The sequence below is a fragment of the Lepidochelys kempii genome, chromosome 15 (assembly GCF_965140285.1).
Source record: "Lepidochelys kempii isolate rLepKem1 chromosome 15, rLepKem1.hap1, whole genome shotgun sequence".
In the NCBI taxonomy this organism is placed as follows: Eukaryota; Metazoa; Chordata; order Testudines; family Cheloniidae; genus Lepidochelys; species Lepidochelys kempii.
The window spans coordinates 17,219,786-17,233,772 of NC_136394.1; the positions used below are offsets into that span (position 1 = coordinate 17,219,786).

The 13,987-nt window shown below is 44.7% G+C and overlaps 1 protein-coding gene across 3 annotated transcripts in view; it reads left to right on the plus strand.

Annotated features, from left to right (window-relative positions):
* The window catches only part of TANGO2 (transport and golgi organization 2 homolog), a 90,736-nt gene that overhangs the window by 36,739 nt on the left and 40,010 nt on the right, over positions 1-13,987 (plus strand). For all 3 annotated transcript variants that reach the window (XM_073313205.1, XM_073313206.1, XM_073313207.1), the window contains exons 3-4: positions 10,237-10,325; positions 13,654-13,773. In XM_073313205.1, the coding sequence (XP_073169306.1) occupies positions 10,237-10,325; positions 13,654-13,773 (209 nt within the window). The remainder of the gene's footprint in view (positions 1-10,236; positions 10,326-13,653; positions 13,774-13,987) is intronic.

Consider the following 13,987-nt stretch of genomic DNA (forward strand, 5'->3'; position numbering starts at 1 on the left):
AGCTTAGGTCAAAATTTCCCCAAGGTACAAAATATTCCACCCGTTGTCCTTGGACTGGCCGCTACCACCACCAAACTAATACTGGTTACTGGGGAAGAGCTGTTTGGACGCGTCCTTCCCCCCAAAATACTTCCCAAAACCTTGCACCCCACTTCCTGGACAAGGTTTGGTAAAAAGCCTCACCAATTTGCCTAGGTGACTACAGACCCAGACCCTTGGATCTTAAGAACAATGAACAATCCTCCCAACACTTGCACCCCCCTTTCCTGGGAAATGTTGGATAAAAAGCCTCACCAATTTGCATAGGTGACCACAGACCCAAACCCTTGGATCTGAGAACAATGAAAAAACATTCAGTTTTTTACAAGAAGACTTTTAATAAAAATAGAAGTAAATAGAAATAAAGAAATCCCCCCTGTAAAATCAGGATGGTAGATATCTTACAGGGTAATTAGATTCAAAAACATAGAGAACCCCTCTAGGCAAAACCTTAAGTTACAAAAAAGATACACAGACAGAAATAGTTATTCTATTCAGCACAATTCTTTTCTCAGCCATTTAAAGAAATCATAATCTAACACATACCTAGCTAGATTACTTACTAAAAGTTCTAAGACTCCATTCCTGGTCTATCCCCGGTAAAGACCAGCATATAGACAGACACACAGACCCTTTGTTTCTCTCCCTCCTCCCAGCTTTTGAAAGTATCTTGTCTCCTCATTGGTCATTTTGGTCAGGTGCTAGCGAGGTTACCTTTAGCTTCTTAACCCTTTACAGGTGAGAGGAGCTTTCCCCGGCCAGGAGGGATTTCAAAGGGGTTTACCCTTCCCTTTATATTTATGACACCACCACAGTGGGAGCCTTACGTGACTCTAACAAATAACTCATCATTCCATCTTCCCTATAGTGCCATTTACTTAGAATTACAGACTGCTAGTTGCACATGTCTTCGCCTTGTAGGGCGTTCCTAAATCTGTTCTAGATTTTCAGGAAAATTCTTTTCAGAATACCACTTTTTGGTAGTGCTCAATACATTTTTAAAACTAAAAAAAAGTCAATGGACAATTTAAAATTTCATTTTAATGAAGGGAAACCAAGATGGTAACTGCAGGACATGTGCCCCCCTCTCCCTCTGTGTGTCCATTTCAAGATACCACAGATTCCTATAGTTCTGCTTATGGGACTAAAAAATGCCAAAATAAGCACAGTAAATAAGATTTTGAACCAAAAGCAAATACTCTAAACCTACACAGTACCAATAAGCTGCCAAAAGAATATTTCTGTTTTGGTGGGGGGAGGGAGAACCAGGAATAACTTCAGTTTTCTAGGTCTGAGAGAAATGAGCTAATGTTATTGGCAAACCAAATGGTAATTGATATTAAAGCTAAAACACTGAACATAAAACTGACTTAGATAAATGGTTTACAAACATTAGTAATCCATTGTACTGTATTCCAGTGAATTAATTGCTTTCAGAATAAAGGACTCTTGTGGATCACTGAAATTACTTTATAATGAACAAATACATTACAAATAATTGGTTTAAAAAGCAACTTGTCTGAGATCACCCTTAAAATACTTAAGAATTTGCTGCTCCTTGACTGTCTTTTCACACTAAACTTATTGGGCCTTTGTATCCCCCTGTTCTTTGCTTTGGCGTGAAGAAGGCAGTTATTTGCAGTCATTTAGTGTTGGAAGCTTGTGTGGGCATTTTTGGTAGGTGGGTAAGAACATTGTGAAGTAATGCTTAAACAGTTAGGGCTTTCTGTGAAGAAGGGACTATTCATTTTTAGTAAGCAATGACACTTTATTTTTAAGACTCTCCTATCCCACATTATGTATGTACACGGGAAGTTTTTTATACATTGATTTTTCTGCTTAACAAAACCAATTCTACTACCAAGATGATACTTTGTTTTATCTGTAGCAGAAAAAAAATCCTATTGGATAGGTAAAGTCCTACCAAATTCAGGGTCCATTTTGATCAATTTCACGGTCAGAGGATTTTAAAAATTGTAAATTCATTATTTCACCTACATGAATCTGAAATTTCCTGGTGTTGTAATTGTAAGGATACTGACCCAAAAAGAAGTTTAGGGTGGGGGTGTTTGCAAAGTTATTGTAGAGGGGGGGGTCAAGGTACTGCTACCCTTACTTCTGCACAGCTGCTGGTGGCGGTACTGCCTTCAGAGCTGGGCTCCTGGTCAGCAGCCGCCACTCTCCAGCTGCCCAGCTCTGAAGGCAGTACCATCGCCAGCAGCAGCGCAGAAGTAAGGATGGCATGGTAAGGTATTGCCTCCCTTAGTTCTGTGCTGTTGCTGGCAGGGCATTGCCTTCAGAGCTGGGCACCCAGCCAACAGCTGTCACTCTCTGGCTGCCCAGCTCTGAAGGCAGCGCAGAAGTAAGGGTGGCAATAATGCGACCTCCCCTAAAATAAGCTTCTGACCCACCGCCCGCAACTCCCTTTTGGGTCAAGACCCCCAATTTGAGAAACACTAGTGTCCCCCATGAAATCTGTATAGTATAGGGTAAAAGCACACAAAAGACCAGATTTCATAGAGCGGGAGACAAGATTTCAGGTCTGTGACGCATTTTTCATGGTCATGAATTTGGTAGGGGCCCTATGGATCGGGAAGAGCTCGACAGTGCTAAAGTGAAGCTAATCTGCGTACTTGCACTTCTATAGGAAGTTTGGATAATCTTAATAGCCTAATTCTCAATATAGACATGGAGTAACTTTATTGCCAACTCCAGTTTTTATTCTTGAGGCTTGTTTAGTTTGTGTAGTTAGTTGTTGCATTAAGACAATAGGTTGAGCTTTCAATGCTGACTGCCAAAGATTTTAAACAATAGCAAATGTTGGCTTTTTGTCAGAAAAGATATGGGTGCACAGACACAGAAGCACAAACTTTCATTTTGTTTCCAGAGCTTCACCGTTAGCACGGGGATGAAATGGCAGTATGGGATGATCCAGTGGGTATTGGAATGCATTGTACATGAGTGTATTGGTTTAATAATTGAGAGAAGTCATGTTTTAAAGGTTAAAAAAGCCAGAGTACTTGTTCTGGATTCCTCTGAGGCTATCTAACCATATTGACTTTTCATATCCTACCTGCTTTGTGTTCACACCCTGCCTGACATAAAATTATGTAGTCTCTTAATTTGGCTGGTTTGTGTTCCCACAAGGCTTAAAAAAATTATTTTTAAAATGCCCTTACTGCACATGTTTCTTACATGTCCAGCCATATTTTAAATGCACATGAGCTTGCCTGTTAAGTCTCCAAGCACCAATTATAACTACATAAATCCTAAAACAGAAGACAGTGCACATAGCTAGAAAAAAAATCTTATCTTTATATCTTCACTAGGCCTGAGTAAAACCCAGCATGGTTTAATACAATATTTGTTTGACTTTCTAAACTTGTATAATTTAGATTTAGGCGGTATGTCAAGAGCTGTAACACATTTTGCAAAGCACAACACAGCAGTCTGAGAGCTCTGAGTGAGAAAAGCTTATTACCAAATATAAACAGAGAATTTCATCTGACAGTGTTTTTCAATTACATATTGTATTTCTTAACCTCCTACTAGCCTTTGATTATGGAGCCTCCATGGGCCTCCTGCATTTTGTTTGCTGCAGTGGCCAAATCTCAGTAAGGATTAAAATGTTTCTCTGTACTGTTCTAAGGAAGCTCAAACTCTGCCCTCTTGTAACATTTCCTGGCTAGGTTGACCAGATGACAAGAACAAAATATCAGGACACGTGGGGGGGCAGCCACAGGCTCACTCCTGGTTTTTTGCCGCCCCAAAAAGCTGGAGTGCCGCTGAAGCAAAATTTCGGGACAAATGGCGTCCTGACCGTACATCGGTTGGGACGCAGGACAAACAACTAAATATCGGGACAGTCCATATCAGGATGTCTGGTCACCCTATTCCTGGCTGGTATGAAACAAGGCTATGCTCTTTCCCTTTCACTTCCCCTTATCTACGAAAGATTAGCACATACCAGTGAAGTAAGACTCAGACAAATGATCTTGATGCTCAGTTTTCACTGTCGGGATGGGTCTAAGACGGAATGACCATCCCTTCTATGCCCTGAATATTTAAAGGTGAATGGAAGACAAAGAGGCTATTTCCTTCTTCATTCTATATTTAAATAAATTTTATATACAATAATATATTACAGACTACATTATAAGGACGTAATTAAGGTTGCAAAGTCAAGCTCTCTGAAGTTAAGACATGCCGGAATTAAGGTTGCCTGGGTAACCTTAATTTGACTCCCTGTGCATTATGTACAGTCTTTAGTTACATGACCATATACTATTTCTTTTGTCCACAGGACACCTGCCTCATTCAGTGCACAGGGTGGACTTGCACTGGGGTTGAATCAGAGTTGCACCATAATGGAGGCATTGTCTGTAAGACCTCTGCCTCATTTGTTGCAGAAGTTGGAAGGTGTATAGTTAATGAGGCAGGGGACTTCAGACAAATAAATAATAATTTCTTATACCTTCAAGTCAGCGGCACTGCTATGGGAACCCGCGTGGCCCCACAGTATGCTAACATTTTTATGGCTGACTTAGAACAACGCTTCCTCAGCTCTCATTCTCTAACACCCCTACTCTACTTGTGCTACATTGATGACATCATCATCTGGACCCATGGAAAAGAAGCCCTTGAGGAATTCCACCATGATTTCAACAGTTTCCATCCCACCATCAACCTCAGCCTAGACAAATCCACACAAGCAGTCCATTTCCTGGACGCTACTTTACTAATAAGCGATGGTCACATAAACACCACCCTATACCGGAAACCTACTAACCACTATACTTACCTACATGCTTCCAGCTTCCATCCAGGACACACCACACAATCCATTGTCCACAGCCAAGCTATAAGATACAACCATTTGCTCCAACCCCTCAGACAGACAAACACCTACAAGATCTCTATCAAGCATTCTTAAAACTACAATACCCACCTGCTAAAGTGAAAAAACAGATTGACAGAGCCAGAAGAGTATCCAGAAGTCACCTACTACAGGACAGGCCCAACAAAGAAAATAACAGAACGCCACTAGCCGTCACCTTCAGCCCCCAACTAAAACCTCTCCAGCGCATCATCAAAGATTTACAACCTATTCTGAAAAATGATCCCTCACTCTCACAGATCTTGGGAGACAGACCAGTCCTCGCTTACAGACAGCCTCCCAACCTGAAGCAAATACTCTCCAGCAACCACACAACAAAAACACTAACCCAGGAACTTATCCTTGCAACAAAGCCCGATGCCAACTCTGTCCACATATTTATTCAAGTGACACCATCATAGGACCTAATCACATTAGCCATGCCATCATGGGCTCATTCACCTGCACATCTACCAATGTGATATATGCCATCATGTATGTCATCATGGAGTACTGTGTCCAGTTTTGGGCCCCACACTTCAAGAAGGATGTGGATAAATTGGAGAGAGTCCAGCGAAGGGCAACGAAAATGATTAGGAATCTGGAACACATGACTTATGAGGAGAGGCTGAGGGAGCTGGGATTGTTTAGCCTGCAGAAGAGAAGAATGAGGGGGGATTTGATAGCTGCTTTCAACTACCTGAAAGGGGGTTCCAAAGAGGATGGCTCTAGACTGTTCTCAATGGTAGCAGATGACAGAACGAGGAGTAATGGTCTCAAGTTGCAGTGGGGGAGGTTTAGATTGGATATTAGGAAAAACTTTTTCACTAAGAGGGTGGTGAAACACTGGAATGCGTTACCTAGGGAGGTGGTAGAATCTCCTTCCTTAGAGGTTTTTAAGGTCAGGCTTGACAAAGCCCTGGCTGGGATGATTTAACTGGGAATTGGTCCTGCTTCGAGCAGGGGGTTGGACTAGATGACCTTCTGGGGTCCCTTCCAACCCTGATATTCTATGATTCTATGTGCCAGCAATGCCCCTCTGCGATGTACATTGGTCAAACCGGACAGTCTCTACGCAAAAGAATAAATGGACACAAATCTGACATCAGGAATCATAACATTCAAAAACCGGTAGGAGAACACTTCAACCTCTCTGACCACTCAGTAAAAGATGTAAGGGTGGCAATTTTGCAACAGAAAAGCTTCAAAAACAGACTCCAACAAGAAACTGCTGAGCTTGAATTAATATGCAAACTAGATACCATTAACTTGGGTTTGAATAGAGACTGAGAGTGGCTGGGTCATTACACACTTTGAATCTATTTCCACATGTTAGTTGACAAGAAGGTGTGAGGATACTTATCTAAATGGGCCATCTTGATTATCACTACAAAAGTTTTTTTTTCCTGCTGATAATAGCACATCTTAACTAATTAGCCTCTCTCACAGTTTGTATGGCAACTTCCAACTTACCTGTATGTGTATATATATTTCTTCTTACTATGTGTTCCATTCTATGCATCCGATGAAATGGGCTGTAGCCCACGAAAGCTTATGCTCTAATACATTTGTTAGTCTCTAAGGTGCCACAAGTACTCCTGTTCTTTTTGCGGATACAGACTAACACAGCTGCTACTCTGAAGCCCCATATATGCCGCTTCTACCGTGAGCTGCATGCAATTATGGGGGGTGACGACACCACTACCCCACTACTGTCTGTGGACACCTGCAAGGGGGGAGTAGCACGGAGCGAGGAGGATGAGTTTTTGGAGGACAAAGAGGTGGAAGTGGAGGAGGAGGACAGTGCACAGGCGGCAAGTGGGGAATCTGTTTTCCCCCCTAGCCAGGAACTGTTCTTAACGCTGGAGTCAGTAGCCTTCCCCTACTCCCAAAGCATGCTCCTGGACCATGACCTTGGAGAAGGCACTTCTGGTGAGTGAGAGCTTGATCGGACCCATGGGGTGGGGGGAAACCCAGCCGGCTGGGCTGTTCGCGTTTAGTTTAAAGGGCTCATTGCTGCTGAGAGCCTCATCGGAGCCCTGCGGTGGGTGGGTGTGTATGGGCAGGGGAGAGTGTTGTGTGAAGTGATCATCCCAGACAGCCCGCAGACTGCCTGCAAGCTGAATTCTGTTGCCTGGCCGCATGTGATGGCTTACTCACACCAAAGTGGCAGGCACTTAAGTATAAGAGGCAAAATGAGACCTTGTACAGAAAGAACATGTGCTGTGTACTATGAATTGCCTGTTTCACTGAGAAAGTGTCCCCTTTGTTCTCTAAAATGTATCTTTTAAAATACTGCCCTCCCTTTTTCTCCTCCTGCAGCAGGCGCAAACGTTTCAATGCGGCCCCTATCTACTCCGTCCCAGAGGCTGGTCCAGATTAGAAGGCGGAAAAAACGAACTCGGGACGACATGTTTGCCAAGCTCATGCAGTCCTCCCTCACTGATAGGGCCCAGTTGAATGCGTGGAGGTAAACAATTGTGGAGTCATGTAAAGCGTTACATGAATACAAAGAGAGGAGGGACGTGTGCGATGAGAGCAGGCATAATGCTATGGTCAAGCTCGTGGGGGAGCAAACTGACATGCTCCGCTGTATGGTGACTCTAATGGGAGAAAGGCAGCAAGACCACAGACTGCCGCTGCAGTCCCTGAATAACTGCCGTCCCTCCTCCCCAAGTTCCATAGCCTCCTCACCCAGATGCCCAAGAACACTGGGTGGGGGAAGGCTACAGGGACCCACACAGTCAACCCCAGAAGATTGTACAAGCAACAGAAAGCTGGCATATCCTAAGTTTTGATTTGGTTTCTGGACTTGTCCTTCCCTCCTCCTCCTCCACCCCCCTAACCCAATACTCCCCCTCCCCCGTCTAGCTTCTGATTTCTCTCAATGTTTTGATAATAAAGAATGATTTTTGAACAATTGTGACTTTATTTCCTTTTCATATATATATAGGGGGCGGGTAACTTTAAGAGAAACGAACAGAACTCTCACACCATACCCTGGCCAGTCATGAAACTGGCTTTCAAAGCTTCTCTGATGTGCAGCGCTCCCTACTGCACTCTTCTAATCGCCCTGTTGTCTGGCTGTGCAAAACTGGCCGCAAGGCGAGTTGCCTCAACCTCCCACCCCGCCATAAACGTCTCCCCCTTACTCTCACAGGTATTGTGGAGTACACAATAAGCAGCAATCACAATTGGAATATTGGTTGTGCTGAGATCTAACCGCCAGTGCACTTTCAAACGTCCAAACGCACATTCTACCACCATTCTGCACTTGCTCAGTCTATAGGTGAAATGCTCCTTGCTGCTGTCCAGGGTACCTGTGTACGGCTTTATGAGCCATGGCATTAAGGGGTTGGCTGGGTCCCCGAGGATAACTATAGGCATTTTAACATCCCCAACAGTAATTTTCTAGTCTGGGAAGTAAATTCCTTCCTGCAGCTGTTCAAACAGACCAGAGTTCCTGAAGATGCGAGCGTCATGCACCTTTCCCGGCCATCCCACGTTGATGTCGGTGAAACGTCCCTTATGATCCACCAGTGCTTGCAGCACCATTGAAAAGTACCCCTTACGGTTTATGTACTGGCTGCCCTGGTGTTCCAGGGCCAAGGTAGGGATATTCGTTCCGTCAATCACCCCGCCACAGTTAGAGAACCCCAGTGCATTAAAGCCATCCACAATGGTCTGCACATTTCCCAAAGTAGACTTCCCTTGATAGCAGCTAGTCAATAATTGTGTTGGCTACTTGCAGCACAGCAGCCCCCGCAGTAGATTTCCCCACTCCAAACTGATTTCCGACCCGACAGGTGCTGTCGGGCGTTGCGAGCTTCCACAGGGCTACAGCCACTCGCTTCTCAACTGTGAGGGCTGCTCTCATTTTGGTGTCTTTGCGCTTCAGGGCAGGGGTCAGAAAGTCACAAAGTTCCATGAAAGTGGCCCTACACATACGAAAGTTTCTCGGCCACTGGGAATCATCCCATATCCCCAACTGTATGCGGTCCCACCAGTCTGTGCTTGTTTCCTGGGCCCAGAAACGGCGTTCCACAGCATGAACCTGGCCCAACATGCTGTCTGTGTCCATGTCCTCATCGGTATAGTAATCGCGCTGTCGTCGCTTCCTTGCCCGGTTTTGCAGGTACTGCACATACTGCTGGATAATGCGCGAGGTATTTACAATGGTCAAAACTGCAGTGGATACCTGATCGGGCTCCATGGCTATGGCGCCTGCACGGGTAATCCTGGAAAAAGGGCGCGAAACGTAGGCGAGCAGAGTAGCAGCAGAAGCTGTGCTGTTTGGTTCACGGTAGCCGAACAAAAGCTGAAAATGTTTTGTCTTCTGTGGCTTTCATGGAGGTGGGAGCCCAGGACAGACAACATGGAGAAGCTTGGAAGCATGGCAATAGCAGGAGAGCAGAGTTGGTGGCGGAAGCTGTGGTGCTCGGTTCACGATGGCCGAGCAGAGTTGGCAGCGGACGCATTCGATGAGGAAGAGAAAGAGTAGATAGTAGAGATTACATAGGGAGATGAGAGGTGGATTCATCATAGGAGGAGAGCAGCGGTGCACCATCTGCTGAAAGCAGTATGGCATCTGCACGCCAAAAAGGCACAAAACGATTGTCTGCCGTAGCTTTCTGACGACACACACCCAGAAACACCCGCGAGAACGTTTTTGCCCCATCATTCACTGGGAGCTTAACCCAGAATTCCAATGGGCAGCGGGGACTGCAGAAACTGGGATAGCTACCCACAGTGCACCGCTCCGACATTCGATACTAGCCTTGGTACTGTGGACACAATCCGCCGAATTCACGCTCTTTAGTGGGGACACAGAAAACCGAATGTATTAAATAGCTTCCGAAAATTCAAATAGAATAATTTCGAAATAATTTTGTACTTTAGACGTACCCTTGGGGTCAAAAAAACTCTAAACAACTGAGTGAGAAGTGAAAGGCCTGCAACATATTTTCATAGAAGCAAACTTTCTCCCTTTTTCTTTAATCTTTCAGTAATACAAGAAGCTATTTGTAACTAAGTACAAAATCTTTAAATGGAAATGTGATTTTCCTCAGAAGTTCAGCAACTTTGGTTCTGTTTTTGGGGATCATGCTAATTAAATTTTATCTGAGAAATTCTGCGTAGAGTGTTAAATTCATTATTGGAGGATCTGTAGTTTACATCGTCTTTGAAGAAAGATACCTTCGTGATCAGCTCCTCCAGCTACAAAAATGTACTGTTTTTTGCGGGGGGAACAAAAAATTACAAGTCTTGCATACTTGATCCGTGCACTATCTGAAATTCATAGTCTTCCTCTTGTCCTACAGGCTTATCCTAGCAGCTAATAGGGATGAATTTTACAACAGACCATCAAAATCAGCAGACTTTTGGGATAGCAGCAGTGAAATCCTTAGTGGTATGTAACTTTTTTTAATGGAATCTTGTCTTGAATCTCTCTCCCCATGCACTTTTGTTCGCAAATCTACAAAAACATTGTTAGAAATACAAGAACATTCACAGGTTATAAGAACCTGTCTTCACATGTGATGTTTGAAAACCAGTTTATGGGCTTGAAAAAGGAATGGGCCTTAGTTGTATTGCTGTCTTGTATGTTTTCTTTAATCTGTACTGTAACTTCTTAAGAACTTCAGTGGTTTGTAAACCTGAACTCTGGAATGAAGTGATTCAGAGCTGCAGTAAACCTATGCAATGGATACTTTGACAACAATTTGTAAATCAGCTGTGACAACTCATGGTCACATTTTATATGAAGTCCACTGAGTTTTGTTGCATTTAGTTGACTACAAAAAAACTTCCTTGAATGTCCGTCACTCTTCTTCATCATATGTTCTCCAAAAGCCACAGTTCAAGCAGTATAGTGAAAATGCATTATACCATCTAACATAATTAGTTATTTAGTACCCTGAATAAATCTCTGGAAAATGAAATTACTGAATAGTAGTCAGTGACTTAAAAATTGTTAAAAGGAAATGAAATTTTAAAAATGTATGGCTAATTTCTTATCAGTTTGAAATTTTTTGATGAATGACCAAAGTTGTTTTGGTTTATGAGCTTTCTGCCTGGCTGTTGTTGTTAGGCTGTAGAGTAACCCGTTTTTTTATAGAGAATCTATCTTTAAAATACAGTTGCAATTGGATGACATCTCCATAGTCTCCGAAATAAAAATGTGAGGCTCAAGTAGACAGCGTTGTTTAAATAGAACATTCTGACTCCGCACAGAATTTTCATTGATGTTACGTGGTGGTGTCGTTGGCAGAGAGGTCTGTGAGGATAAATTACTCCCACTGCACTGCAGCTTCCTCGCTTTCTGAAATTCTGGCTGACATTCCAGAATTCCTGCCAGACACTCTGGATGCTGCCTCCTTTGTTACACAGCCGCCAAAGGGGAGGAACAAATACTTAAATGTTGAAATCATAACATTAACTGAATACTAGCCTGCAGCAAAGTGTAATAGATAATAAAAATCCATTTTTGATGTTTTACTCTTATTGTATATTCTTCCCCCTCCTCCCTGGCTGGTGTTTGTGGCAATTCACTGCAAGGGGCTTTAGCTGTGCAGATCTGATTAGTACACTGTTTGAATTAATAATTCACTTCTTTCAAATGAAAGTAGCAAGGCAAAAAAGTAAATATATCCAATTTATTCTTGCCTGTTGTCACTTATTATTGATGATCATTCTTGACACTTAAAACATTGCTGCTTGTTCTGTACTGCTGTACCATAACTTACAGGCATTGTCCATCATAGCTATGATGGCTGATATTCATTCTTTACTCTTCTTACAATTGGAGTGGAGTGTAGGGTTGTCAGCTTTCTAATCACACACAACCAAACACCCCTGCCCTGCCCCTTCTCTGAGGCCCCATCCCCCACTCGCTCCATCTCCCCCACCCTCACTCACTCTCACTGGGCTGGGACAGGGGGTTGGAATGCGGGAGGGGGTATGGGCTCTGGGTGGGGGGTGCAGACTCTGGGGTGGGGCTGGGGATGAGGGGCTTGGGGAACAGGAGGGGGTTCCAGGTTGGGCCAGGGGGTTAGGGTGCAGGATCCCGCTGGCATTTACCGCGGCTCCAAGGAAGTGGCCGCCAGGTCCTTGCAGCCTCTAGGCACATGGGTGGCTAGGTGCCTTTGCGCCCACAGGCTCCTCTCCCAACAGCTCCCATTGGTCGCAGTTCCTGGCCAATGGGAGCTGCGGAGTTGGTACTCGGGCCGGGAACAATGCACGGAGCCTCCCAGTCCCTGGCCACCCCAGTGCCTAAGGGCTGCCAGCCACTTCTGGGAGCAGCACGGAGCCAGGGCAGGTAGGGAGCCTGCCTTAGCCCCGGGCCCCCGCTGTGCCACTGACCAGACTTTTAATGGCCCAGTCACCAGTGTTGACCAGAGCCGCCAGGTCCCTTTTAGACTGGGCGTTCCGGTCAAAAAACGGATGCCTGGCAACTGTAGTGTAGAGTGGCAGTAATGCCTTGTGTGCAGATTCGACATTAAGAAAATTATTACATGCCAAGGGCATAGCCACGGGTGGGCCACAGCCCACCCAGTTAGCACCCAGGCCCATCCAAATCTGAGCTGGGGTGTAGCAGTCCAGTGTGTCACTCCAGCACCTGAAATTTAGGGCAGAGCTTTGCTACAGTGCTTCAGAAAGCTATGCTCTAGCAGCTCTGCCTTGTCATTTTCTGAGTCACCCCGTGAGCATGCCCATCTTGGCAGAAAAATTACTTTCTGATAGGGAAGCAAAGGGAAGCCACAAGAGTGGTCTTGTGACCCTCCCCAGCAGTATGTTTCAGGTGCCCAGGGCATCCAGCAGAGAGGTAAATCACTGTGGGGTCGCGGGTGGCTTGGGGAAGACCCGGCTGGTGGCTCCTACCCTGCACCAGGCTCAGCCACTTGTCCCAGGTGGGCTGGGGAGGACAGGACTTCCCTTTCCCTGCTTGGCATCCGGGGCTGAGTCAGATCCACCCCCAGATTTCTCCCCCAGCTGTAGGAAGCTCTGCAAACTTTATCCCCCTCCTCCCTGGCTTTCTGCACCCATCACTCCTCAGCTGCAGGGGGAGGGATCTCTGCAAAGGGAGCTGCTCCCCCATCCACCCAACCCCCGAGCATACAGATCCCCCTCAAACCCAGACCCTTGCACCTGGACCACCTCAACAGATCCCCACCCCACTGAGCCCCAACTAGCTTCACCTGGATCCTCACCCGACTGAGCCCCACTTCTCCAGCATCTGGACCCCCACATTGAGTCCTCCATACCCAGCCTTCCTCCCCCCCGCTGAGCCCTAACCACCTTCACCTGGACTCTCCCTGCAGGCATTACCGTTGCACCCAGAACCCCGCAAAAGCCCCTGTGCTTCCAACAAGCTAATCCTTCCCTGAGATTTGCATTTGAATTAACAAATATTCTAGCTCTACATAATCCAATTATATTCCTTTTAACACAGTCTAAATTTTTTAAATCTTGGTTTGGGTTAATTTACTGACTTTTTTTCTATGATCACTGAGATTTTATTAAATGGTGAATATTGCACAATTGTAAAATACTGATTTTAGTTTTAAAATTTCATTTTTACTTTCCAAAAAAACAAAAACCCTTGGGACTCTAGGCATCTATCCAGCCCTAGCTAAACTCAGTTTTTAGTAAGGAACTGTGATTTAAGGCTTTTGAAATGAGATAAAGCAGCAAAGTAGTGAATCTCTTATTTCTGCTTCTGCCACTATTTGCTCTAGGTTTGGATATGGAGGAAGGAAAAGAAGGCGGGACATGGCTTGGAATCAGTAAGAAAGGCAAGATGGCTGCCTTGACAAACTACTTGCAGCCAAAGATTGATAAAAATGCAAAGGGAAGAGGTATGGAGTCAGAATGAGGAAATGAAAATGTATGAGTGAATAAAGCATGAAGACTATATAACGGAATGTTTGTTACAACCTTAACTAAGTGCTGTTTTAACCCCCTTTCTCATCCGATGAGGTGATACTAGTAGCTATTAACAAGGCTTGTAGAACCCTTTTTTTTGTACACCCTGTCCCCCTCCTCTGAAGAGTTTTTTGAACATGTAACAAG